This window comes from Chelmon rostratus, chromosome 21 (genome assembly GCF_017976325.1).
Source record: "Chelmon rostratus isolate fCheRos1 chromosome 21, fCheRos1.pri, whole genome shotgun sequence".
Taxonomy (NCBI): domain Eukaryota; kingdom Metazoa; phylum Chordata; class Actinopteri; order Chaetodontiformes; family Chaetodontidae; genus Chelmon; species Chelmon rostratus.
In genome coordinates, this window is record NC_055678.1 from 13,175,335 (window position 1) to 13,202,651 (window position 27,317).

The window sequence follows — 27,317 nt, forward strand, 5'->3', positions numbered from 1 at the left end:
TGTATGTTGTGTGATTACAATTACAGCATAGAAACACGTGACTGTAACCTCGTCACGGGCTGATCGATTTCATTTCATTAATTATTTCGATGATCAATTTTATGCTTTTGGTTCATACTTTTTGTTCCATTGATTGTCTTGGAGGATTATAACAGACTTCAGTTAAGTGCTGACAGAAGGATTTGACAGCATAAAAATTCTAATTGCACTATTAATCTGAACACAATTGGATCCCTTTTTGAAGTGTAATTTACTGTCGTTGAAAAGTGTTAGTCAGATCAAATTAATGATAGAAAATGTACTCACATAATTTAAATTTGTCTTTTGAATATAATATAATGTAATCTGAATTTGTTATATTGAAATAACATTTTTACTCCACACGTTGCTGTATTTAAAATTGCCAAACAAATTTAATGTTAACTGTATGAAATAATGTAATAATATACGATCATAGACTGTTTATGGTGGAAAAATGTTCAGCAATAAAGTTTCCCCCCCAAAAAAAAAAATCTAGTAGTGTCGTCGCGTGCGCAGATTTCCAAACTATCCGCTGCGTCATCATGTGACACCAGATCGCTCCACGCAGTTTAAAGATCTGCGGTGCGCGGAGGGACACCGCAGAACAGTTGTAGCCAACTTCAACGTAGCATGCTAGCCTGTCCATGTAAACAGCAACACTGAAGGATGTGAAGTACAAGGTTTATTTTGTAGTTACTGTCCTTTTTGCTCACTATGGTACAGCCGGCGGAGAAAGGTACGTCTGACTATACTTTTATTTTCCAAAAAATACTTCTAATGTAGCATAGCCAGATGACCAAACCTCTGTCTTGTAACTCTCCGCGTACCGTTAAAACTGGGTCACTGAAAAAAAGACCAGATCAGCGTTTTAAACTTGAAGTGTAGTTAGAGGAGTTCATGTGACTGAATGGGAAGTGGCTACAAACCCTGAGGTTAGCAGTAATGGTTTGCCATCTCACCCATGAAATGTTGAAAAAATACCACCATGTCTTTTTTCATTAGCTACAGCGTTTACCACCATTAAGCTAATTCTATAGCGCTAGCAGTTTGTTTTTGTGGTGAAAGGAAACATTTAGAGGGTACTCCGGCTAACAGCTTTCATCCAAGTCTCTTTCCACTCAAAAACGTGTTTTTTCTCAGTGGTGGAGCCTAACAAAGTACAGTTTTGAGGTATTTGTACTTTAATTGAACGTCAGTTTTCAGCAACATCAGTTACTCATTATTTTGCAGATCCAAAACAAAATATGGCTCATCTGATCAGTTATGATGTATTATAATGGAGCTGCTCAGCAATATGTGAGGTAGATGGAATGAGCCACACTTTTACCAGCTGCAGCCCTAATTATAATCCAATTATATAATAATGAGAATTCTGAAATGGACAGTTCTGCATAAGAACTGTTGGTGCTACTTTATACTGCTACTATACAACTTTACTTTAGTAACATTATTAATGCAGGATTTTTTTGGTAAAACAGTATTTCTACACTGTAGAAGATCTACATTTTTACAGTTTTTTTGTGAATGCATTTATCGTAACAATTTAGATGTGATGATAAAGACTTTGACAGTCTGGAAATGTTTGGTTTAAGCAATGCACCTTAAAAAGCTGTAATGAGCCTGTTTTTTAGACTGACTTTCTTAACAAAGTTAGACTCTTAGATGTAAATTGCCGGCACAAACTAATGCTCCATTCTTCGTCATTTCTACAGCGTATTACCGCTTTGTGGTGCTGTTCTTCAACTGTCTGCTGACGTTTGGCTCCTACTTCTGCTTTGACATCCCCAGTGTTTTGCAGGATCAGTTCCAAGGGGTAGGTCAGAGGTTGCAGGAGGCCAGACTTGAACTCAAAGATACTATCAGCATCGAATGATTCCTCCTCACCAGCTCAAAACAGTCATTATAGTTCCAAAGTCTGTCCTCATTTTGTGGCTAGAGAGCGACTTTAATCACTGGCTTCCTCTCACCTGACAGAACCTGACATGTCCCAATGCAACAGTGATCAATGGGACAGTGGACTGTGTGGAGGGACTGGGGATGAGCCCTCAGCAGTACAATCTTCTTTATGCCATCTATGCTTGGACGTAAGTACACAGAGATTGGTTCTGCTGTACCCTGCTGATAATGGTTGTATCAGAAAACAGCTACAGTTGGTACTGTTCTCTCCTATCAACAGGAATGCAGTGGTGGTGGTCCTGGCTGGGTTCCTGATTGACAAATTAGGAAACCGCTGTAGGTTTACATATATCTTATCTCCAGCTCTGTTTAACCAAACTGACTTATGTTATCTCCTGGTAAATTGACTCCCCTCTCCTCCCCTCTGCAGTCGGAGTGTTTCTGTTCTCTTTCCTGTGTGTTTTGGGATCGTCGCTGTTTGCACTGGGCTCCCACTTTAAAGGGACTCCCTATCTGCTGCCACTTATGCTCACGGGCCGACTACTCTTTGGATCAGGCAATGGATCTCTGACCAGTAAGGCCACCTCACAGAAGTCACACTCACATACTCTGCAATGTCAGCTCAGAGGAGTGTTCCTAAACCGCTCTCTCGTTTGCGTCCTCATTAGTTGTTCAGAACCGCATCACGGCCTTCTGGTTCAAAGGGAAGGAGCTAGCCTTGGCTTTCGGTCTGACCCTGGCTTTCTCTCGCCTGGGCTCGGTCCTGAACTTCTTCCTCACCCAGAAGTTTGAAGAAAATTATGGCATACAGTGGACACTCTGGGGTGGTAGGTTTATGGCATGACAGAATAATGAGCAACTGTTTAATGAGCAGAGTTTAAATTGACTGTCTTCATGCCACATGGTGCTTTGTTTTCCAGGTGCTCTATTGTGTGTGCTGGGCTTTATATCCGCCATTATAGTCAGCTCCCTTGACAAGATCGGGATGAGGCAGCTTGGTCTTGATGGTGCCATTCAAGAGGAGTCCCGCAAAGTGGTATGAGTGGTATTTTCTGCTTAAATGCTCAGTAGCTTCTTTGTTTGGGTGTGTATTCCCCTAAGTGATTGTGTGGACTAAATTATTTGTTATTCTGGGTGTGTGTAGAGGATTCAGGATGTGAAGCTCCTGTCTCTAAGATACTGGCTGCTGGTCCTCACCATCATGTTCTTCTACAACGGCATCTTCCCATTCATCGCAGATGCCAGGTAGAGCTTTCAACACACAACAGGCACACTTCTGTGGTTCAAAATAAGTTTTTAAAGGCCCGAATATAGTGTTATTTTTAAGGCAAAAATTATGTTAGCTTAAACTCTTGCAGCTTAAAAAAAGGGGGGCAAATCTCAGAATGTTATTCTTGGGCAAATGTACGGCATTCTAGACCTTTCGGGACAGACTTTTTGTGAAGCATTGCATTCCTTTGGGATGTGTTTATATATCATAAAATCACTTTACTGCTATTACCTTAAACACTTAAAATAATAGATTGATTTTAACATAATTCTGCATTTTTCCTGTCCAGTAAGTTCATTCAGGATAAGTATAACGGCTACAGCCAGAAGGAGGCGGCCTATATTGCTGGGGCAGTTTATGACAGCTCGCTGGTGCTCTCAGCCAGCGTGGGGATTCTCATAGTAAGTGCCTGTAACCTGAATCAGTATCTAAACCAGTTCAAAAGTCTGTCGTATGAAGCAACATAGAATAAGAAGGTGAGCCGGCGTAATACGTGGCACTCTGCTGTGTTTGCTCCAGGATTATGTGGGCCTTCGGGGCATTTTCGCAGTGGCCTGTGCCGTCCTCACGCTGCCTGTGTTTGGACTCCTGGCCTTCTCCTTTGTCCCACCTCTCGTCTCCACCATATGGCTGGGAATCACCTACTCCTTTGCTGCTGTGAGTCCATTTGAATTTCTAACGCCTGCTCTCTCTCAGGCAGATAATTTTTTATTGGCTTTAGTCCTGAAGAAATTATCAAGGACTCTGGTGGCCGATATGTTTAATTCTCAATTGAATATTCTTATAATTTGGCGTGAGCATTTTAAAATGTGTTCTGAATTCAAACTAACATTGCTCATCTATGAAAAACTACTCGAGAAGTTTTGGAGAACTTTTATCTGACTTTTAAATCAAGATTTTCTGTATTATATTAATCACTTTTTAGAATCACATAATAACAGAATGCTCACTTATCATATGGGATGCCTTGAAACTGTCTAAAGTATACTTGATTTGATCAGTTTTGCTAGCAGATGAGTGTGTGCGTGCCTCATGTGTAGTAGTAGCATGTGTCTTAATGTTGTGCTGTATTCCAGGCGAGCATGTGGCCGTCTATTCCCCTCGTGGTGCCTCAGGCGACTCTGGGAACAGCCATGGGTCTGGCCACCTCCATACAGATGGTTGGGATCGGGGTGTCCAATCTGGTTGTTGGACAGATTTTGGGCACCAAGTCTAGGTAGGAAGCACTCCACTACAGTGCACCAGTGCTCCAGGTTGTACGTTAGATCTTTACTCACCTTCACTGTTTCCTCCACTTTCTGGCCAGTGAAACTAAAATTCCGCTGTGGCGTTGGCAGAGGATGATGATCTTCATGTTGGCCAACACCATCAGCTGCATCGTCACCTCGGTGCTGCTCAACATTGTCGACGGCAGACAGGTCAGACACTCCGCAGACTGCCTCTACACCATTTTATCTGTGTGCTGTGCAGTGTGTTCACTGTTAATACTTGTCTTTCCACAGGGCGGCACCCTGAACAAGACAACCAAGAGGTCAGAGCAGGCAGAGAGAGACTCTGACAGAGAGCCCCTCACCCAGGGAGAGGAAGAGCAAAATGAGGATGAGGAGGATGAGGCAGTCAGATCTCGTTCTATTAACACCTAAGCTTTGTTTCCTCCAGCTCCATACTTTTTTTTTCTTATCTGCGAGAGCAGATAATTGGGCAGTTTAATTAAACAGAGTAAATCTCTGTTGAACCGTATTTACACCCAAATATTGTCAGTAGATTGTATGAAATGGGAACCAGGTATTGCAGATTTTTCAGTAATACAGGTATTAGAAAAAATACACAATTCCACAAAAATATCAAGCTATCTCTGTAACTTTTTAAAATTTTGTTTTTAGTTTATCTGAGCTGAAGCATCAACCATGCCATCACTCAAATATCCACTGTACTGCCATAACGACCTGTGTGAAGTCACTGAGGTCACGAAATCATTTTCACATCGCATTAACGTGCACGTCACTAAAGTGTCATGTCTTTTTTTTTTCTATTGTCTTTTTAATGAAACAATGAAATTTACCTCTTATCTTTATGTTTGTGGCGAGATACTTTACTCTGTACTTGAAGAAGGGAATTTTCTTAATTGTACGTTGCCAAAACAGCGAGAATAAAATGCTGTTCAACAGTGTGATCTTTGTGATCTGATAAAAATAAGCTTATCTCTCTCAAAAAGAAGAAAAAAAAAAAACGATAACATTGGGCAAGTATTACTTTAAATAAACAATTATCTGCCAACAGAACACTTACCAGATTTTTAAACTAAATAAAAATATTTAGAATAAAAAAAACGCCACAGTTATTCCAAAAGTATAGATACAAATAAATAATAAATACCTGCTTTGCTTGGTACCATCCAGTGGGTGGTGTTTTTAATCTCTGTTTCACAGCCTGGTTTAGTTCATTGATAGGACACAAGGAGTGTTCGCATTGTGATATTCATACATCTCCTACAGTACTAGTGGGAATCCACTAACATGGGCAGTTTGCCAACGACACAGCATACTTTGTTTTACAGTGTGGAAAACCTCTGTAGCACATTAAAGCAGGTATAAACAATAGTTTTATTATAACAATGTGATAGCAATATGACAACGTGAAAGAGGTCACTGCAAGTGATGAACCCACAGAATTATCATTAGCTTTCTGGCCCTCAACTTTACTGTTTTGGTTCACTTTGGCCACTCTCATAGCGCCGTTTTCAGCAAGAAAAAAGTGCTAAAAACCCACTGTATACTACCACAGCACCAAACGACAGCCAGACATGAGTGACTAGCTGCTGCATTTAGCAGCGAAAAAGCCAGATATATATAAATATGAAAAACAGATCTGAAAGAGAGAAACACTGGACTTGCATTCCAAAAATACAACTGTAGATCAATGATAATCTCGTTCTGTAAGGGATGGATGCGTGCACGCTGTTTGCTAACAAGTTCTCCATATCAACTTAAAACGGCTTAATATGCCAAAGCTGTGTTCACAACTTCTCTAGCCAAAAAACAAAAAGGTTTAAATGTCATAACAGACAAAGTGCCACAGCGTAGTAACAGTAAAAGGTTCAAATCATTAACAAAAAACCCCAAAACATAATTTTAATACTATCAAGTCAACACTGTAAATGTAGAGTAATATCATAAAATGCAACATTAACCAGTGTAATTTCTATATAAATATATATGTGAATAATTTTTAGTGCACTACAGCCAGTAGGTGGAGCTCTTTACACATTTGTTAGCAGTGGATAAACTGCAGCATTAATCATGGGATCATGGGATTGTGAAGACCACCATTGTGTGTTTGTCTCCGTGGTTTTTACTTCAGCTCAGGGTTTTTCCCACAATGAGCCTTTTATTTTACTTGAATTCTCAGTAAGTAGATTCTTACACATAAGAAGCCTTTTTGTGAGTCTGTGGGTATTCTTCGTGAGGTGATAACAGTACTTCATATCACATCCATCACATTGTCAGCAAATGGAAGAATGTAGTCTGCATTTAAATAGCTACAGACAAATATGGCCTCACCACATGTGAGTGTAACACATTTTTGTGAACTCTCTTGATTAGTTTTTACAGAAAAATGCTACCAGGTAGATCTTTGAGCTTGTGCTTTTCATTCAACTTCACATATAATCAACAAACTCTGAACATCCAAATAGTTTTTAGCATTGACAATTGATGCAAATGCAAATTAGAGACTGTCTAAATGGATCGAGTCTGACCTGTCTGACCTTGAATAATGCTTCAGTCCTCAAATACTTCAGCACGACGATTAATCTAAAGATCCAGGTTCAGTGCTGACCTCTTGTCCCTTACACTGTGCCAGGTTAAATGTGTTCCCTGTTTTAAAGCTAAGCATTCAAAAGCCTGCCGTCCATGCTGAATAACAAAGTAGATTACCAAGAATAAAATAAAAAAAAAACAATCACATGTACAATGTTTGCCTGTCAGAGGGTTATGAAAGGTTCTCGAAAGATTTATTATTGTTGTGTTCAGCTGGTCATAATCCAACCAAAGATCAGACTGAAAATGTCAGGCTTTTACAGACATGATGGACATTTACTGAAGATTTAAATAATATAACTGCATACACAACTGAATGATCTTCTTTGAAGAGTGCCCCAGTCACTTGATTATTAGAAGGCTGAATCTCATGTGAATGTCAGCGGAATGGAGGGAAGAAGGTTGCCTGATAGACTTCCTTTAGCTCAGATCCTCTGTTTACCGTGAAGATAAAGCCTAAAAATATACCTTACTTAATCTTCTTAAGGGGCGTGTGGTAGGAGTTAGCCTCTGACTGCCGGACTGACAAACACACACACACACACGCTGAGTCAGTCACAAAGTCTTAATACCTGACATTCAATAGAAGGCTTCAGCGTCTTGACATTTGCTCTATGGTTTCTCACTTGGAGTCGGTCTGCAGCCTGAACTGTTTGGCTGAAAACCTCGACAGCATGAGCATGACGGGCCTTCTCAACCTCAGCAGCCTGGGCAGGATCTGCGGCTCCACTCACAGCAACGAAATGGTCGTCCTGGACCGGGTCAAGAGGAAGAACTCTGTCCGGCGCATGTCCATCATTGAAGATGGGGAAATTGCAGAGGTTCTCTACCTCATTCCTAAACAGTCCATGATGGAGCAGCTGCCGTTCCTCAACCCCAACGACTACATCCTGTGTGAAAAGTTGGCCTCCATACCTGCAGAGATGGCAGGTAATGAGTAGTTTACCTCCTTATGTGGTTGAAATTGCCGTTATGCTCTATAACTTGGCCATAAAATGTTATGCAGATGTACCAGACGACAAAAAACTATTGATTTCCAGCAGGGAAAAGGCTGGATATAGATTAGATTGTTCTGAATATAATATTTCACAAAGACAACATGCTGAATCCATTCATATTTCAGTGTGTTTTATTAAAAAACACGCAGTAATGAGAAATCAAGCTGTCACATAAAGCATAATTTTGCACACACGTAATATGATGTCTGCTAGGCTTTGCTATTCATCACCACAGCTCTTAATGTATGAGCGCTGGTAATTACTTTGCATCCAACAAGTCCAGAATGCATCTGGCAGACACGACACATCATTTCCCTCCTTTCTGATAACAAACAGCACTTTTACTCACACTTTCAGTCAATATTGTGCCTCGTTTGTAAGGTTTAATGCGATCAAAGCTTATTAACAACTGATAATTATGCAGACTAAAAAAGGAGACAACACAGATTCCAAAAGAAAAAACAATGTCAGAAAGTGAGTTTTGAAAGCCAGAAAAATCCACAGCAGGTAATGTAATCACTGACTCATCTGCTCTGAACTGTCCCATCATGGATACACAAATATTTTCTGCAAAGGAACTGAGCAAAAATCTGTCTGTGGGTTTTTTTAAATGCATCATCAATGAGCTGGTTATTGTAAATTGAAAAATGATTTCAAAATAAGACATCAGAGCATTAAATCAGCATTACATCTCTGGGAAAGAATCACAACACAGCAATGTATGTTTATTTAAATATTATCTTGTTCAGCATGGCCAAGGTCATGGTTCGAGAACACGAGAGCACTTAATGCCGCTCCTACTGTCCAGTTTGTTTGAGAACACACACACCCCCCGCACACACACACACACACACTCCTGCCCTCTGTGTTTTGGACCACCCCCTTTTCCCTGGGACCAGCAGTCCAGTTAGTTCCTCTCCTCACTCTGATCCGCTGCAGTGAGCGCTCCCACAGGCCTGTGGAGACCAACTGTCATGAAAGAGAAAGGTAGATTTTGCAGACTGTGTATGTGTGTATGTGTGTGTGTTTTGATTTTACATTTGTCTTTACATCCTTCTGATCCGTTAGCAGCTTGTTAGTAAGTCAGAAAGTATCTGAGCTTCATTCACAGTTAGATTTTTTGTCTGAGAAAAGGAGCCACGGGAATGTGACATATGATCACGCTGACTTTATTATTTCACATATTTGTAGATTTCAAATTATCTTTTGTGTCTGTGCTTCCATCTTTCTGTCTTTCTATGTGACTTTGTCTTAACTGCTCCTGAAGGTGCTGTTATAATACTCTTGTGTTAAACGCTGTGTTAATCTTGTCTAAACTGCATGTTATTAATTATTGCTGTGCTTTTTAAAATGTTTGACCCGTTCAGAGTCTCAAACCAAATCTAGAAACTGAATTTGTAAATAAAAACTGTGGCTGCCAAGTGGGGAAAAGTGCGCGCCCAGCTGTTACAGCTAATCGTAGAGCATCACGGTTAGGTAAGACCGGCACGTGATTTTAGCAATACCTCTGAATGAAAGTGTTTATTCTATGTTGCAGCCACACGGAACAGATTCAGTCTGAGTAGTAAACTGAGAAAACTGCTGTAGTGACTCTTTACTCAGTGAGAGTAAAAGTCAGAGGAAAAATGCTCTCATTTCACTAAACTAGTGGACAGGGAGGGAGGTTAGACTAAAGCCTCCTGCCTCTTGCCATTCGGATTCTGTAGTGTGATGAAGAACCTCCTGAAACTGCTCCGCTTATACTGAATGGAAGTAGTTCACAAGAACGTTTACACTCATTTTGCATTTTGCGTCTAAGTTATGAAGCATCTTACTTCAGAATTAGTATTTATGAATGAAAGCATGTGCACATACTGCAGCCACTCTGGGTGCAAGTCCACAATATTAAAAGTAAGTGCTTTATGAATAGGAACGTGAGGCTGTGCAGGATCATTCTTAGTGAATGAAAGCTGATATTTCCACTGCATGTTCCTGCAGGTGCACGACCTCCTTGTAGAAAATTCTGAAATTTTACTAAAGATCAAAAAACATTCAAGGCAGCTAAAAGCTCTAAATGTGAAATCTCTCATTCCCTCACATGTACTTCTTCACCATGAGACTTCACAGCTATTCATTCATCACATTACTAACAGTGACACCATGCAGTGTGTGTTGTTCTAAAGATGATCGTTTACACACATAGATGGACCAAACTCAGCTTGAAGCCCATAAAAAGGTAATATGACCCCCCTTTATCATATCATGTGGTTAAATTTATAGTATATTAAGCATATCTCACATTACATTACCTTGTGCTTACATCAAAGAAGAATTAGGTGTGCTTCTAAATAAAAAAATTCTTAATATAGATACGCCCACACTTCTTCAAGACACACACACACACAGATGCAGATTTTCATAGCCGGAGATGGTGGGTTGTGTGATTAGCTGTCCGTCTCAGGTTTCTCTCCATTTGCTGTCTTTCTAAATCTACCGTTCGCTAATACTTGACACCATATCAGCTTCGCATTCTGGGAGAGATCAAGAAAGAGTGGACGACATTTGGGGATCTTCAAATATTTCCACACATCAGTTTTATCATTGATGCGGGAGGGTATTAAATACAGGATAATATCAGACCTATACTGTGGTGCACTGTATAATGTATTTCTGTATATAAACAATGCAACATATATAGCCTGACCGTGTCCATCAGTCAGGCTATAACATAACAAAGCCTTCAAAGCTTTCTAAGCTGTCACAGTGACTCTGTGCACGTCTCCATGACCAGTATCTGAGGCGTTCCAGCATGAAGGCCAGTCTGGCTGGGTTTTCAGTCATTGTTGGAGCGCCATGGCCAAAAGCAGGGGCTCCATTCCCATTAGAATTGTTTTACGTTTGGCAGAAATAACACTTACTTTCACAAGATATTTTTTAGATCTAATTTTAAACGATGACAACCACACAATGTTCGTCTACTGGCAGAGATCATTTGCGAAGGATGACGGCATTCGAAGCCTTTCTCTCTCCCGTACGACCAACACGACTTTTTTTACATTACTGTCCTTTACTTGTATCGTTTGTTGCGCGCAAAAATCACAGTCCTGTCCGAAAGCTGTCGTTGTTGTGTGTGTGTTTCTTCAATTTCTTACGTATTACACTTTATTCAGCTTCTGCAGGAAGCTTGATTGTCGGTTGCTCCTCTTTTTCACATACAAAATGAAGAGTTCTTCATCACAAATATAGTCTGCATAGCTGGCCTACACACCACCACAGCGCTGCGTATTGTGCACACTGGTTTGACTTGTGTCCGTATATTAACCTTTGGGAGGCATGGTTTCTTAATCTAGTTTGTTACAACATATTTGTTACCACAGTGACAAATCTCTCCTGTTGTGGGGCGGACTTTGGGCCACATACCAATGCTGCTTGACTCAGTTTTTTCAGCATTCACGAGGCTGAGAGGTAGCTTCCAGCTGGAAGTGCGCGGGAATCATTCTGTTTGGCTCAAATAAATGTAGACATCCATGTCAGTGCAGCTGAGATGACCTGAGGTATACATTTCCAGCTGTTGTTTTTGTCTGATACGTGGATTTGTACTGCGAACTGCGTATGAAGTAAGACGAAGCACATGTTTGTCTATTTGTATGCTGTGTGTCCACACACTGGGAGACGGAGCGCTCTCAACGTGCCACATTCCTTCCCCTCTCTCCTCTGCTAATCACATTCAAGACCTTTCAAGTGGGCTGTGATTAGATTGTAGAGGCATCCACTGCTTCTGCGGCCATGCAAACATAAAGGGGATAGAAGGAGGAGGAATAAGCTTTCTTGCTACAGCGCGAAACAGAGTTTGGCAAACAAGCGTCAACACTCAAATAGAATATGTGTGAATATAGGTGTTGTACGTCTTTGTGAGGCACTCTACAGATTACTGTGACTGTGCATGTTTCTGTGCCAAAGCAACGCGTGTCTATAGATTACGTTCAGTTACGTAAGCACTGACAGGACAGTTCTGAGGGTATTATTGTAATGAACTGCTCAGGCAGAGAAGGATGGCATGTTACTGTGCTAGCATTTACCAGCTGATCATGCAGGCCTAATCTTTTCATATGAACCTGTTCTTAGCCATGCTGGCACCATGCCTGCAGGGGCCAGTTGGTCAGTCCGTCCACCACTTTGGTCCATGAAGTATCTCAACAGCTACTGGATGGATTGCTGTGAAATTTTGTCCAAGTGTTCATCCTCCGAGGATGAGTCCCAATGACGTTGGTGACCCTGACTTTTCCTGTAGCACAACCGGCAGGTCAAAGTTATCACATCTTCAGTTCAGCCTCATCTCAGCAGCGGATTGGTACAGACGTTTAGAGTTCCCAGATAATGTATAATAATGACTTTGGTGATTCATATAACACTGATGATTCCTTCACTTTCCATATTGTCAGCCAAATGTTTCTTTTGCTCAATACTTTTTTGACAAAATAAGCAAAACTAATGACATTCCATCAGCCTCAGCTATACTTTGTTTATTCCTTATTAAAATGCTAGCATGCTCATATATTCAGCTAAGTTTAGCATGCTAAATTAGCAGTAATGTTTCAGGCCTTGTTTAACACAGCAAACATCATTGCTGGTAAACAAGAGCATATGCACATGCTGGTGTCAGCGTTTAGCATTAGCTCAAAGTACCACTGTGCAGCCTGTAACAGACCGCTTTTCTGAATCGATCGGAACTTTTTCCGCTTTCCTTGCGTGATAAAGCATCCTAACACTTGACCTTCTCCTCCCTCTCCTCTAGTGCTGCATACTCAGAATGGCTGCCACCCAGGCGCTGATGCAGGGAAGCAGATCATCCAGTGCTTCAGGTGCAGGGAGCCCTGCAGGGGAGAAGTGCTGCGGGTCCAGGCCAACCACTTCCACATTAAGTGCTTCACCTGCAAGGGTGAGTACCATCAATATGCGGATGGGAGCAGATGCAGGTGCACTTGTCCTGTAATCACACCTCAGTCAGAATAGACTGGTGTTATCAGGAAAGCTCAGTGCTGGTCTCCCCATTGGTGTTCTCTGTCTAAATTTGGACATTTAGGAAAGTTGAGAGCAATCCAATGAACAGGATTCCTCATGCGCAGTGGAGATGAAGGCTGTCTTGAAAGCATCATGAGCAGAGGCCTAATAACACATTTGACTACTGGCACTTTGGTGGGGTTTGATTTTAACTTTTGCAGTGTTAACTCCGTTAAATGAAAACCTGTAATAACAATTTTACAAGCAAACAGTCATACAAGTGACATCTGACCCTTTAGGTTGCATTAAAAAACCTTATTTTCAGTAGACTAGTTTCAAAGTGAACAGAATCTGCTGGTCATTAATCAGCCATTAGTCCTGCTGGTGCCATCAAAATCAATTTATTACACAATATTCTGCATCTACAATGGGCCGTTGTGAGAACCCTACCGGGTTGTCAGACAGTCATCTTGTTTCGTGGAAAACATTTTTCCTCAGCAGGCTATTGTCCTCACTAATTGAAGCCGACAAGCTTCTCGTATTGTTGCCCTTTCATCGCATTGTGACGATGTTTACAGCGCAGAGGAGACAAAGGGACTTTCAGAGCAGAGAAGCCTGCAGTATTTTAAAAGTGGGAAGACCTGGGGACCGAAGGGGTCTGAGGGCTTCGCTCAATCAGAAGTTGCTCAGACATGCTTCACTTTGAATGTGGATATATTTGAATTAAAATAAGAAATAGGGAACATTAGCAGAAGTTTGTTGACTACTTTAGTAATCCATAAAAGTCTTATTGAAGTAAATGTATCTTGATGGTGCAGAAAGAAGTAGAATAATTGTCACAGTGCTGACAATATTATACATTAATTAGTATAAGAGCAGCTCAGATTTTAAGGCACTTTTTATGCATTTATGAGAATCAGAAGATTTGTTTTTCATACAAAACAACTTCTGGGATCAGAGGAATGTGGACACATGTTTTTGTAGGCTATATTCAGGCGTAAAAATGGCATTTCTCAAAATAAAACCCATGTATATTGTGAGCGAGTCGCTGCGGGACAGGAATAGAGCAGCATAAATCTCCCCTTGGCGTCTCAGTGCATTGTGTTGTGACAGGACTGTGGCAGGTTCGGGGGGACGCTGTCGAAAACGGGTGGTATCAAATGACTCCAAACAAGCTGAGAGGAAACGCTGCCTCCCTGTCAGTAACTTGTCACTGGGCTGATCGGCACGCACACACACACACACACACACACACACATACACACTGATGCACGCGAACACATAAACACTTCGGAAACCCTGGCAGACACACAAGGTCAGACAGCACAAATAGCATTTATCTCATCATCCTTTGATGGATGACGTAGTTGCTGTCAAACAGTGTGACAGCAGCCTGAAAAAAGTTGACCATTTAAGCTTTAAAAAAAAATAAATCAATTGATACATGCAGTAAAAAGTTAGGAATGCCTTGACCTGAAACTCAAAATAATAATAAAAAAAACACTAAGTAAATTCAACGTGAGCTGCTGAGGATGGAACTGAGCATCTATTTACAGTTAAAAGAGCAATGGCCAATGGGGGATCTCCATCACTCGACCGACCAATGGTGTAACTTCCTCACTCACTCAGCCAGTCAGGGACAGGCTTTCGCGTTCTTAGGACTGGTCCTGCTTTGCCCCTAAAGAAGAGCTGCTGAATGCTGCTGAGCATTAGCTGGGCTGTCCACAATGTGGAAAATTGTCTTTTGGCTTCACCACAGTAAATTAGGAGAGCCTGGAGTTCAATCAAATCTGGCCCAATTCTGCAAACATAATACAGTTATATGAATTAAATGAAGGCTGAAGCTCTGACGGTTGACTGTGTTTAATAATTTAACAGCTCAACTGTGCTTGGGAGAAACGACTTCTTGCAGACATTTTTGGTGGAACCAGACTGGTGAGACGAGCGGAGACATGGGTCAGAAAACCAAAACAATGAACTAAAAGGAACTAAAAGGCTCCGTACAGCTGGGTTCATCACTACGAGCCAAAGCTATCACATCACACATCGTCATTTGAACCAAAGATTATAGAAAAATATTGATTATTGCATCTTTAATGTTGTCTGTTGTCAAACCTCATCGCCTCTTTCTCTGTGTATGTGCAGTGTGTGGCTGTGACCTGGCTCAGAGCGGCTTCTTCATGAAGAACGGCGACTACCTCTGCCCGCTGGACTTCCAGAGGCTTCACGGCACGCTCTGCAACAACTGTGGCGAATTTGTGGAGGGAGAGGTGGTGACAGTCTTGGGGAAGACCTACCACCCTGCCTGCTTTGTGTGCACCATATGCAAGTGAGTGTCAGTCATGTGAACGTGTTCAGAGGCAGAATATCTCCGCCTGTGTCTGTATACCTCTGTCTTTCTGTGCTTCTCAGACTGGCCTTTCCTGCTGGGGAGTGCGTCACCTTCAGTGGAAAGGACTGCCTCTGTCAGCGCTGTGCTCGACCTGTGTCTCCTACACCTAACAACGTCAGCTATCCCAGCAGTAAGTGCACAAGTTACTCTCTGAGCAAGGACATTTGATGCAGTGTTCATATCAAAAATATAAAAAAAATAAAGGCTTTCAAATAGACTCTGATCCCATGCAGACATAATCTGAAGGCGGATTACGCTGGCCAGCTGTGGTTCCTATGCCAACCTGTATGTTTAGCGACACATCTGTCGGCCTCCTTCATCATAGGGAGATAAAATCTTTACGCCTTGCCGCATCTGATCATATGCGTGTGTTTAAGGATGCACGGGTGCTAAATGCAGGCTAAACAGTGGCTCTAATTCCAGCCTCACCCCCTGCTGCTGCACTGGATATCTTTTTCACAACACTGACTGAAAGCTACCTCACAAATTCGGTCATCCTCCTGAGATCCTGCCAAGTCAATGAGTCAGTACGGACTAAGAGAGACAGTAGAACTCAACTCTCCACCTCGACATGACCTCATCCACCTGAAGACTATAAATAGAGGAGGGATCAATCCAGGATCCAGACTCGCAAAGCTTCGGGATTAGGAGGATCTCTCTCTAGGACCGTTCAGAAAATCTACATGAAACTGCACAGCTACTCAAATAGTTCTGCAATGTCAGATGGATCGACACTTTAAATGTTCAGTTTATACGCTTTAACCAGACACAATCAATCCCATGTATCACCAGATCAACTAGGCCTCACACATTTAGTGTGACATGACTTTGATTTTTTTTTTTTTCCAGTGTTTCCAGTGTGTCCAGTGTTTGCTCTTAATGTGTGTGTGTGTGTATGTGTGTGTGTGTTTTTAGACTGCTCTGGCTGCGGGCGAGACATCAAGAATGGCCAGGCTCTGTTAGCCCTGGGTGTTCAGTGGCACCTTGGCTGCTTCAAGTGTAAAACCTGCAGGAAAGTGCTAAGTGGAGAATACATCAGCAAGTAAATACAAATCTCTCATTCTCTCGTTTTCTCAATTCTTTCTCTCTCCCCCCTTAATGGAGTGTATTTTCCCTAACAAGAAAGGCTAGAATTAGAAACATCCATCACAGGTAATAGACAGGGAAGAGTAAGTGGGTTTTTCATTTCGAGTGTGTTGTCTTTCAGGCATGGCGTTCCCTACTGTGAGAGGGACTACCAGGTTCAGTTTGGGGTGCAGTGTGAAGCATGTAAGAAGTTTATAACTGGAAAAGTCCTCGAGGTGAGACATTTTAACTCTCACTGATTTTATTTGCATCAGTGCATCTTTTCTTGACTCTCCAGTGAAAAAATGTCACTCGGATGAGCTTCACTGTGCAGGATGAAGCCTGTGCAGAGTTTGTTTTCACACTCATCTGTTGAAGAGGGAAAGTTTCTCTGTGCTCACCTCAAATCTCTGCAGTTTCACACAAGCATGATGTGGAACTTGAAGCCTCTGGTGCACAAACACCTTTGCTTGTTAATGGATTTTTCAGCGTGGAAAGTTATTATTGAACTCATTAGCAACGTCTTTTGAAGTGGCCGGTTCCTTGGTAAAAGGGCCTAACTCTGGTGCGTTCTCATGATCTGCTGCAGGCGGGGGACAAACATTATCACCCCACCTGTGCCAGATGCAGCCGATGCGACAAAATGTTCACAGAAGGGGAGGAAATGTATCTGCAAGGTCAGTTTGAGAAAGTGACTGTGGATATGCATGCACATGTGGTGAGGGTGTGGATTTGTGCTCAGGTGAATGCATATATAAAGTGTTTACATGAAGGGAATCTAATGTTCAACCTGCAAACTGTTTTTTTTTTTTTTTTTAGTTCGTAAATACGTGTTTCTTTAGAAATCATGTAATTCTTTATGGCGTAATGCCTGCAGTAGGTAACTGAGCCTGCCTTCACAGGATCAACAGTTTGGCACCCGGACTGCAGAGACAGCAGCAGAACTGAGGACAGTTACAGGGTAAGATCTCCATGTGATGAGTGTTAGAGGCAGGTAGGAGGGAGTATTCTTAATCTTAAGTAAAAGTGTGCAAGTATTAGCAGCATCAGCAACATTCACTTAAAGTATTCATTCTGCAGTGAAATGTCCCTGTCTGTGTTTTACTGTCTGATGTTTCAGAATTAATGCTGCTGCTGCATTCATATGTATGCTGTTTTCAATCCTGTACATGTGCAATGTTTAACTACTTTCTATACTGCAGGGTAGTTCAATCGTTGCTGTCCTGTGAGAACCACATATCTCTAGAAAGTGAAACAAGAACGGCCCTGTTTTCAGCTTTGTGATGATGCATTTTCCAGCTAAGCCAAGAGGGTTTTTACATAGTTTATTTAGTTGAAGAATTCTCTCAACCCACAAAGAAACACTTAATCTTGCAGTTTATCCGAAAAATTCACATTCAAAGTCGCCAGATTTGGAGATATGTGGTTTTCATTGCATAGGAAGGGTGTGAAAAATCTGATAAGTAACTGGTAACGAAATCAGAGTTTAAGTTGCATAAAATGGGAGTACGCAGATATTTCAAGTGCCTTAAATTTGTACTTAAGTAAGTGTGCTTTGTTACGTTCCACCACTGATTAGAGAACTTATGAAAATAGGATGTTAATATCCAGCTGGTGTCATTGCTGCTCCAAAGACAAAGTGAGTATGTAGAAATTGCCGTCCTGCATGTGATGACCTGAACACTCCTTTCATGACACGTTCTTCTTCCTTCCCAGGTCAGCAGACCAAAAACACCCTGTCTCGATTTCTTTTTCCCCCCACACGAACTGAAGGTTAATATCATGAGCGGGCCTGCTGTTGCACTGCTGGCTTCCTCCACAGTCAGCAGGCTGTAATCTCACGCCTTGAGATTAACCGCACTCGCTTGTTTCACATGCAACATGAACACTTTGCTCGCCGGGCCGACAATAAGAGCTTGTGTGCTAATTCCAGCAAGCAAAAAGATGACTTAGATACATGGAACAAAGATTCCTTCTCAAAGAATGGTGAAGAGAAGCTTCAGCACCTCTGCAGTATATTATGTGCAGTAATTATTACATTTTAAGCATAGCCTTTTGAAAATAAGATAGCTGCAGCATGTGAAGTCTCAGTGTTGACCGTACTGCATGCTTGGCTGTATTTTTTCCTGTCATCTAGTAGTACCTGCACAATTTAATATACACCGATGTGTTCTTCCACTACTAAGTGTTCACACAGTTTGGTGTAGTACTATGCAAAATAAAAGTCTGGCTGACATCAATTGTAGATATAAATAAAGGTAGAAAACATTTTTTTTATTTCTTGAGCTAATTACGATACAGAACAATGCACTTAAACTGCATGACGCCAGGCTGCTGCATTATGACTCTTAGTGGCTGCTTTTACCCAGAGGAGCAGCAGGGAAACTGGACCAGGTGTGTTGATCCAGTTGAGGCACTGAGTGAAAACAAAGGAGGCTGTCTACTGACACCTGAGCTGAAGCACAGCGATGTTTCTCGGCACCCAATGAGTCGAACTAACACAGCTGCTTCTTTCTTTTAGCCCACTAGATCCTCTTCTGAAAGCTCCTGCTCCAGGCCGGGCTCATGCACTCCAGGGAGTCCCGCTCGAAACATCTGCGTAAGTTCTGGTGACAGCACCCGCTTGACATCCTCCACTTCACCGTGGGTTGATTTACATTTCATTTATCCTTTATTTATGCAGGGGAGTCGCGTGGACAAAGTGTCTCTCTTGCAAGATGTTTCTTTTTGACAGCAGACAATAATTTAGGAAAATAGCCTATGTAAAAAAAAAAAAAAAAAAAAAACACATTTAAGAGTCTTAAAATCAAAGTTTCATGTTAGCTTTTTTTTTTATTTTACCTTGACTGATCGGAACTAGTTTCATTTTGCTTGTGAGAGAAAAATGTCATTTCAATTGTGGTTGAATGATGACGAAAACTCTTTTGATCTAATCATTAATATGCGGATGAAGAATCAACCACATATTGAACAGGGATTTAGATCAATTTGAATGCGCTGGCAATTCAGATTGCATTTGATCATGAAAACAACCCGGTGCTTTCAGCGTCCATTTGTTTCCTCCACCCAGTCTTTTTCGATCTGTACCCTGCTGGTGTGTCGTGTGGAATAAACTTTACCCCCCACCTCAATCACCTTTTTTATACTCAAAGGCCTGAGAAATAATGTAGTGAAGCAGAAGTAGGCCACAGATTATCATGTTAATCTGTCCACTTCATGTGCCAAAGACTATTGTGGTGTTGTGGGATTAAAGTTTAATTCCTCCATGCAGTGATGTGTTGAGCAACCTTTGACCTTTGACCTGACCTGAGGCATGCTGTCTGCTCCTTCTGTCTTCCATCCTCTGTGTCCTCCTCCTCACCCACATCCTCCCCTCTCTCCTCCCTGTCTTGGTCCCAGGCAAAAGTAGATAATGAGATCATTGATTACCGACACTTAGCGGCAATTCCCAGAGTCAAGGCGATATATGATATAGAGCATCCTGATATGATATCTTATAAGTCTGTGAGCGACGACTCCTCTGCTTTGGACAACAAAGGCAACAGACAGGACAGGAAAAGCCCCGCGGAGGTAACTGCATTCAATGCTACAAGCTATATCTGGCAGCATGTTTGTGTGTCATTGTTTTGGTGTTTCCGCCTTGGTTTGATTTATGCATCAAACCAAGCAAGGCCTTGTTTTGTTGTCCTGATATTTGAGTGTGTTTGGCCCAAAATGCAGAGAAAAATGTGTCTTTGAGTGCGTTTTGGAGCAGTAGTGCTTCTACATTAATGACATAACTTGTTAAATACCCACATCCAGGCAGCTATACAGGATACTAACTCGCTACTTACATCTTGCACTCTGATGTGCAATGTGGCTGGTGCTTGTGTGCAGAGAGACTTAATATGGAGTCAAGTCATGAAAAGCATAAGTGTTTAGTTGCTACTCACTGTGCCATTGAGCACTCATTAATATCTGTGTCGAGCTTCCAGAAACTAGCGTAGAATAATTAGCTAAATCTACCTTTATAGTCAAATCCTTTCGTCTTCTACCTTTTCTGTCTCCCTTCATGTGAAAACCTCGTAACTCCAAGCTCACTGGTTTTTCAAATGCGGATGGATTACAGAGTTAAACATACTATACGTGCATTCCTCTTAGGAGGCATTTTCAAAGATGCATAGAGGTTATAATAAGACTGAGGTTGGTTTTCTTCATGTTAGACTGGTTTGGAGATACAAGGTTTTCACTTGAGGTGGCTGCAGGGTATGGCATGTTTCTTTCTGGTTAATTTTTCTTCTTCTGTCTTTCTGATTTAGTCACCAGGAAACGTATCTGAAACCACAGAGGTAAGTACTCACAGACTTAAAGAAACACTGTGACATCAGGTCACACACGTTTGCACCAGACCCCCTTTGAAATCACACATGTTTAACACTCAGTGGCACAAAATGGTTGTGATTTGTTGTGTGTTTGACATGTTTTTTGTCCTTTTCTTCTTTCAAGGAGAGTTTTGAAGTGAGAAAGCGCATACCACAATCTTCAAGTCACGGGTCCTTTGGAGGTCATGCGATGTACAATCGTCATAGCTACACTCCAACTCTGTCCAGATCACCTCAACACTTTCACCGGCCAGGTGAGAGGAGCGCTCAGAGGGAAAACAATCCCAACAGTCTCCTTATCACAAAGATATTAAACCCCTACCCCTGCGCAATTGTTCCCTGTTGCACCACCTTCCCTAACTTTCTCCTCTACCTCCACAACTCCTTCTCCTCCTCCTCTTCCTCCCACCTCTTTCATGGAATAACACGCAGGGCTGATGCTTACTCCTTCTTTATTTTCTGGCAACAATGACACCACTTCCCCTTTACATCACCACTTTCTCCCTCACACCAAAGGTAAGAAGCCCTGCTCCTCTCCATCCCTTCTCCCCTCCTGGTTCTGCCCTCTTTTGTTATCTCTTAAATTCAACACTTCTTAACCACAAGGGACTGTGGTGAGTGCAATGGTAGAATAGGAATTTCTACAGCAGCCGTAACTAAAAACAAGCTGTTTTTAAGGGTCAGGGTTGGAAGTGAAAAGGAGGAGAGAGACGAGATTGACTTAATTCTTAGAAACACTGAGCCATCTAGTGGTCAAAGTTCAGAGAGACTGTCAGTGGCCCACACACACACCTTTACACACCTATTTATATCATAGGAGACAAAAAAAACACACACTAAGTACCAGCTCACTGCTTCCTCCAGATATTTCTAGTTTTCTCCTTTCTTTTCCCACTTTGCATATTTTACTCCTCTCTCTCCTCTTGCTCTGCCACCTCACCCACAGCTCAGAATAAAACCTTTTATCCAGACGTACATCAAAGTAGCTATTTATAAAACTAGTTTGATTGATTCAATAAGTAAATATTCCAGCCTGCCTGCTCATAGCCTCACTCACACATTCCTCTGCAGACGGGCCTATTTATAGCAGTGTGTGTGTGTGTGTGTGTGTGTGTGTGTGGATAAGATGTGACAAGCTTTGACCAGTACTCGCTGGCATGTGTTTTTTGGTGGGAAATGAAAATCACTCATAATACTCTAACAACCAGCACGATGTTGTATTCAGACGTACTTTATTCAGTCTTTGTAATTGATCGATTTCAGGCATTAGAATCTTAAAAAGATCTTGGTCATCATTTCTGAAACCCCCAAATTACATTAAAATTAAACTATATTCAGAAAAATGCTTTCTACACTTGTGCTCATTATGGCATCGCCATGTGCTCTGCTGGCCTGTTTATACCACAGTACAAGGTGACTATAATTATTCCGTGTTTTCTTAAAGAGTACTTGACACTAAGTACAGAACCTCTATTATACTATCAACATATTCTTGTCCCAGTCTTTGCATTGTTTGGCTTTTATTCTGAGAAAACGGAGTAATTCTGTGATGGTGCTTTTACTCCATTCTCACTGATTTTAATGCATTTCTCATGTGAAGTGAAACAATTTGAGCAAAAAATACTAATACTGAAACTAATATTTTAAAACACTAAAAGAGAAAAAGAAGTAATTTGGCACGCTGCCACAGAGACACTGCGTCAGGTTATTATTAACGCTGCATTATTTAGCCTCTGCTGTGTCATATTTTATTGAATTATCTGCTGAGGCAGCGCTCTTTCTGTCTGCAGACGAAGGCTTCAACATGTACAGGAGGCCTCCGATCTATAAACAGCAAGGTACAAATATGAACCTTTCATCTCTCAAGGAACTGCTTTTTTATCTTCTGAGTAATTGCTTTTACTGATTGCTATCACAATTGTTCTAAAGAATGTGCTCATTTTTACAACATTGATTCATTCTCACCATGAACTATTTATTTATTATTGTTTTTGATTTAGCTTTTTATTTCATATGTAATTTTGTTGGGTCAAAACCATATTGCTGATGACCATATTTACCTTTCTCTCTTCAGGTAAAGTCAGTAAAATCTAGATTTCTACAATATATACTGTGAAATATATATAACACCACAGTATAAATCAGCATTGAAGGTATTTACTATTAGCTGTGGATAAACAGCTGTAAGTGAAGGAGCTTAGTGAACGTCAAACATGGTTTTGTGGAAAATGTAAAAACAAAAATAGAGCAGTACTGGGAAGCCAGTTTTACAGAACAATTAGCATGAGGTTAATTAAAGAACCTGGCGCGGTATATTTTACACAGGAAGTCTGATCTAATTTGAGCAAAGAGCCGAATCTGCCTGTAAGTCTTCTCAACACGAGCTAATCTAGCTGCTGTCTCACTTTCACACAGATCCAAATTCCTCCCCATCCCAAACATCCTCTCTGCCTCAATACGGTCGCAATGGCCTCAATCCGGTAAGAGCAGTGTGACTGATAACTAATTCCCTCTTTAGCATTATTGTACCCAGCTGCTAATGTATTTGACGCTGCTTTGATTTAGGGCAAATACACCGTGTGTTTTTGAAAGCTGTGTCATGTTTTAATGTGCTTTCCTCTCGTTAAGCCACAGTCAGCTGATTTCTCCCTCTATAACGGCGACAGATTCAGAGGTAAGTGTGTAGACTTCTTTTATTATCTATCATGGAAATCACGACAAGATTAACTAGGTGGATAATCATTAAGAAATTAATTTGTATTTGCTTGTTCATTACCTGTCCCCCTGCTTTTCAGATGTGAAGGTACGTGAGAAGACCTGAGTGGAGCTTGATGTGATCTTGAATCCCCTCGGTCATGCTTCCTTTCCCTGTTTGGTTACTGCAAAGGACTGAGCTCACCTCACTGCCTGCATGTTTTATGAAGAATCCATTCAACTCAGTTTCAGTGCAGTGCTGGACTTGCAGAATTGCAGATCTCTTCATTATTGCATATATATATATATATATATATATATATATATATATATATATATATATATATATATATATATATGTACAGTATATATATATTGCACTCTTTAATCTTTAACCGCACTTTTTATAATTACACTTGACTCTGCAGTCGTTTGGCTTTTCGCTTTGAAGTGACTAATCCTGCCATGACATTTTCCATTGCATGTGTTTGCTTCGTTCTGTAGCTCATCCATGACGGTCAACATCTGTTAGCGCGAATGGAGAGAGGAGTGTCTATGCCTAATTTGTTGGAACCAAAAGCAAGTATCATTCGCATATTCATGCTTTTCTCTTTTGCATTTCATTCTCTGCCAAAATGTGTTTACCAGAGGAGGATTTCACTGAATAGACTTATAATACAGCAGTAACAGTTATATGTAATACTTCAGTCCAATCCAGTGGAGTGTAGGATAGAGTTGCTGCAGTAGTTTCAAAGCTTTATGACAGTGTTGAAGTTTCAAGGACGGCTTCATCACCATTCTCCCTTTATAACAGTGTACATGAAAACCAAGGCTAATAGACGCAGTATATTTTTCCCTGCAGGCTGAAGCTCTAAAACTGTCCATACAAAATGCATATTTGCATGGGACATGATGTTCTAATTCCATCTTGTATCTCGATAGCTCACAGCATGAGTGTACAAAAGATTGTGCTCAGGTGTAGCATGTGTGATAAAGCAGCCTTCGTCTTTGTCTTGTCAAGGTCTACCCATATGAACTGCTAGCAGTTACCAACAGAGGACGGGTGAAGCTTCCCAAAGATGTTGACAGAACGAGACTCGAGGTACAGTAACATGGGAGACGGACTGCTAATAGCAGTAATAAAAACAAAAATGGCCATTGAATGAAACACAACACCTTTGTTGCACACTGAAGCTTGCCAAAAGGCACAAATTCAAGTGTAAAGTAGGTTTTAAATATCTAGGCATCATCTGTTGCTGCAGAAAGGTTTTCCTTAAAAACAAGATGAAGGCATTTTATTTTGCTTAAGTTTTATTTTAGAATAATAAATGCACCAAGCAGATGAGCTGTGCAGTTTACCCATAGTGACTTTATCCTGTTATTCTTTCCTGCTTTCCTCTGCAGCGTCACCTATCCCCCGATTCATTCTTTGAGATCTTTGGCATGGAGATTCTACAGTTCGACAGACTTCCGCTGTGGAAACGTAATGACATGAAGAGGAAGGCAAATCTCTTTTAAATGCTGCCTGAAGCATGCTTTAACTCATTGTGAATATGCAGTACACAACAAGTCCTGATCACCTCATATGTTTATATTCTGATTTGAAAAAGTTTTGCCTACAGGCTGGATAAATTCCGTCTTTTTGGTGACACAGTATTTGTTTCTATGTTTCCCCTTTAGTTTCTGTTGGCTGTTGTAATGCACAATATTACCTCAAAGCAGACATAAACATGACAACTCAACTTAGCTATATTTTTGGCTTCAATAATAGATAGCCGTTGTTAGTTTCCTATATCAGTCCTGTTCACCGGGGATTACGTCCACATTGGACGATTCAGCTGTGCACAATTTACGTCCATGGTAAATGCAGAGTGGCATTTTTATAGCATGCTGAAAAGTGAAAAATACTGAGACGTAACATATCAATCTTTGATGCTCAAGACCTGGCTTTGCATCTTGTTTTAAAGCACGTATCATTTAGGAATGATGTGCAAAACCTTGGATTATGATAAGTGACAACATCATTGAGGAGAGCTAATGCTTTTTTCAATGACTTATCCCTAAAATATCGGCAAATACAACAAATGAAAAATCAACATTTAACACAGGAGAAAATGTAAAAACAGAAAGGAGGATAGGACGTTAGGCCTGTCAACATTTTTTGTAATTCTGATACAAGATATTTAATGATGAACTGGATGCATTTCACCCATGTTGTCACTGTTACTACTACGTGATATTATATTTTTGATAGTTGATACTCACTTTGTCGTCTCCTGGTTGTTTAAGCACAACACTGAAAAGAGAGATTTTTGAGAGCTGTATTTTGATGTCACTAAATAATCACTAAAATGTGCTTTATCGGACTGTATAATTAAGACAATTTGACTCAAATCTTTGTTTTCTGTTTCCCCCTGACTTAGCTGTGATAAACATCACTGTATATGTTTGGCACTGCTGTCCCAGCACACCACCTCAAGCGCCCTAAATAAATTGCACTTCTTACAAGCTGAGTACACTGATGTCTTTTTATTGACAGAATGAATGAGCCTATGTACGATGAGTTTTGAAGCCATGGTTTTCTGCATAATTTTAATTTTTTGGTGCGTTTCCCTGGAGAATCCGTACAGTCCAGATCATCATCTTGGAAAATTTAAAAATGAGACTTCAAAGAACCCGAAGAAACAACCCTGATCTGTTTTTTTTAAACTCTGCAGAGACACCTTCTCTCTGCACAGCGTGCATGACTTTAGTGTGCAAATTTCAGTCAGAATTAGTACGACTATGGAGAAGCTGAAATCCTAATTACGCAAAAGACAGTCGGCCCAGCTTAAGATAAAGTGCTTTGTGGAAGAATGCAAGCGGGGAAAATCAAAGTACACTCACCTGCTACAGTAGTTCTACAACTGCTCCAAGCCCCTTGCTAAACATCCACGACTGTAATTTAATAGTGTGAAGAGATAAGCTACCTAGTGTTATGAAATAACTGCAGTAATTAGATTTTCTAATAGTTATTCTATGATTTCAGGCGACAGGTGGTGCACCAACACACTGCAAAGCATGACAACATTTTCATTACATCACAGCACTGAGCAACACTTTATATGTTCACCCATAAAAGCAGCCGCATGGTGGAGGAATTGCAGAACTCACTGACTTAGCTTCACCTGCTATCCATAACTCATACATTCCCCTTAGATTTGGCTCTGACATATTTTTACAATGTGTGTTTTTTATAGTCTATTTCCATCTCTGATCTTGACCCAGCCTTGGACCCAACCATTGGAAATTTAAGACCAACAGATGGTGCTCTGGAGCCTGGAAACAAAACACTGCTTCAGCATTGCTGTCCATATTTGAAACGAACATTTGCCAGACTTTGTTTAAGCTTGAATTTGAGCAGTATATTTGAGACGTTCTTTGTCGTTACTCGTAGCTGTCAAAATGTCGCGCAGCAGTAGTAGTGGTGGTGTAAAAATAGCCTGCAGCTTCCTTTGTAACCTATATCAGCTCCAATAACAGGGAGAGATAGGATAATGTAAGCAAATTAAATCATGATAAAATGTTTAACATAATGCTTTGTTTCTGTTTTTTACTGATCCGTAATTATCAAAACTGTTAAGCTTATTAATTATATTAAAGTGTAATTTCCAAGCATATGATGTCACAGTGTTTCATGTCATGTTATGTGTAATACATACATGACACCTGAGATACAAGATGAAATTGCTCTGCTCCACCTACTCTCTTTTGTTTGTCACTTTAACAGCAGGTCATGAAGGCACAGTTCTGTTTAGTACTCAGTCACATTTTATGACTTTA

General features: G+C 40.9%; 2 protein-coding genes across 3 annotated transcripts; both read left to right on the forward strand.

Moving 5' to 3' along the window:
* The first annotated feature begins 628 nt into the window (after nt 1–628).
* Nucleotides 629–5,357, forward strand: mfsd1l (major facilitator superfamily domain containing 1-like). The gene is made up of 13 exons (XM_041963122.1): nt 629–757; nt 1,734–1,834; nt 1,996–2,105; nt 2,198–2,253; nt 2,348–2,491; nt 2,586–2,744; nt 2,838–2,953; nt 3,062–3,162; nt 3,477–3,588; nt 3,707–3,844; nt 4,264–4,403; nt 4,494–4,605; nt 4,690–5,357. The coding sequence occupies exons 1-13, from the start codon at nt 736–738 to the stop codon at nt 4,828–4,830; spliced, it is 1,452 nt and encodes a 483-aa protein (XP_041819056.1). The 5' UTR covers nt 629–735; the 3' UTR covers nt 4,831–5,357.
* A 3,559-nt stretch (nt 5,358–8,916) lies between these two features.
* On the forward strand, nt 8,917–25,954 carry LOC121624507 (actin-binding LIM protein 1-like). Of its 2 annotated transcripts, XM_041962217.1 has the most exons (20): nt 8,917–8,990; nt 12,778–12,921; nt 15,129–15,312; nt 15,396–15,505; nt 16,291–16,417; nt 16,583–16,676; nt 17,030–17,117; nt 17,343–17,401; nt 18,157–18,213; nt 18,962–19,039; nt 19,840–20,010; nt 20,739–20,768; nt 20,926–21,055; nt 21,234–21,317; nt 22,592–22,639; nt 23,217–23,281; nt 23,430–23,475; nt 23,597–23,604; nt 24,517–24,597; nt 24,900–25,954. In XM_041962217.1, the coding sequence occupies exons 1-20, from the start codon at nt 8,978–8,980 to the stop codon at nt 25,011–25,013; spliced, it is 1,731 nt and encodes a 576-aa protein (XP_041818151.1). In that variant the 5' UTR covers nt 8,917–8,977; the 3' UTR covers nt 25,014–25,954. The 2 variants fall into 2 exon arrangements, with proteins under 2 accessions (XP_041818151.1, XP_041818152.1); XM_041962218.1 differs by lacking the exon at nt 21,234–21,317.
* The last annotated feature ends 1,363 nt before the right edge of the window (nt 25,955–27,317 follow it).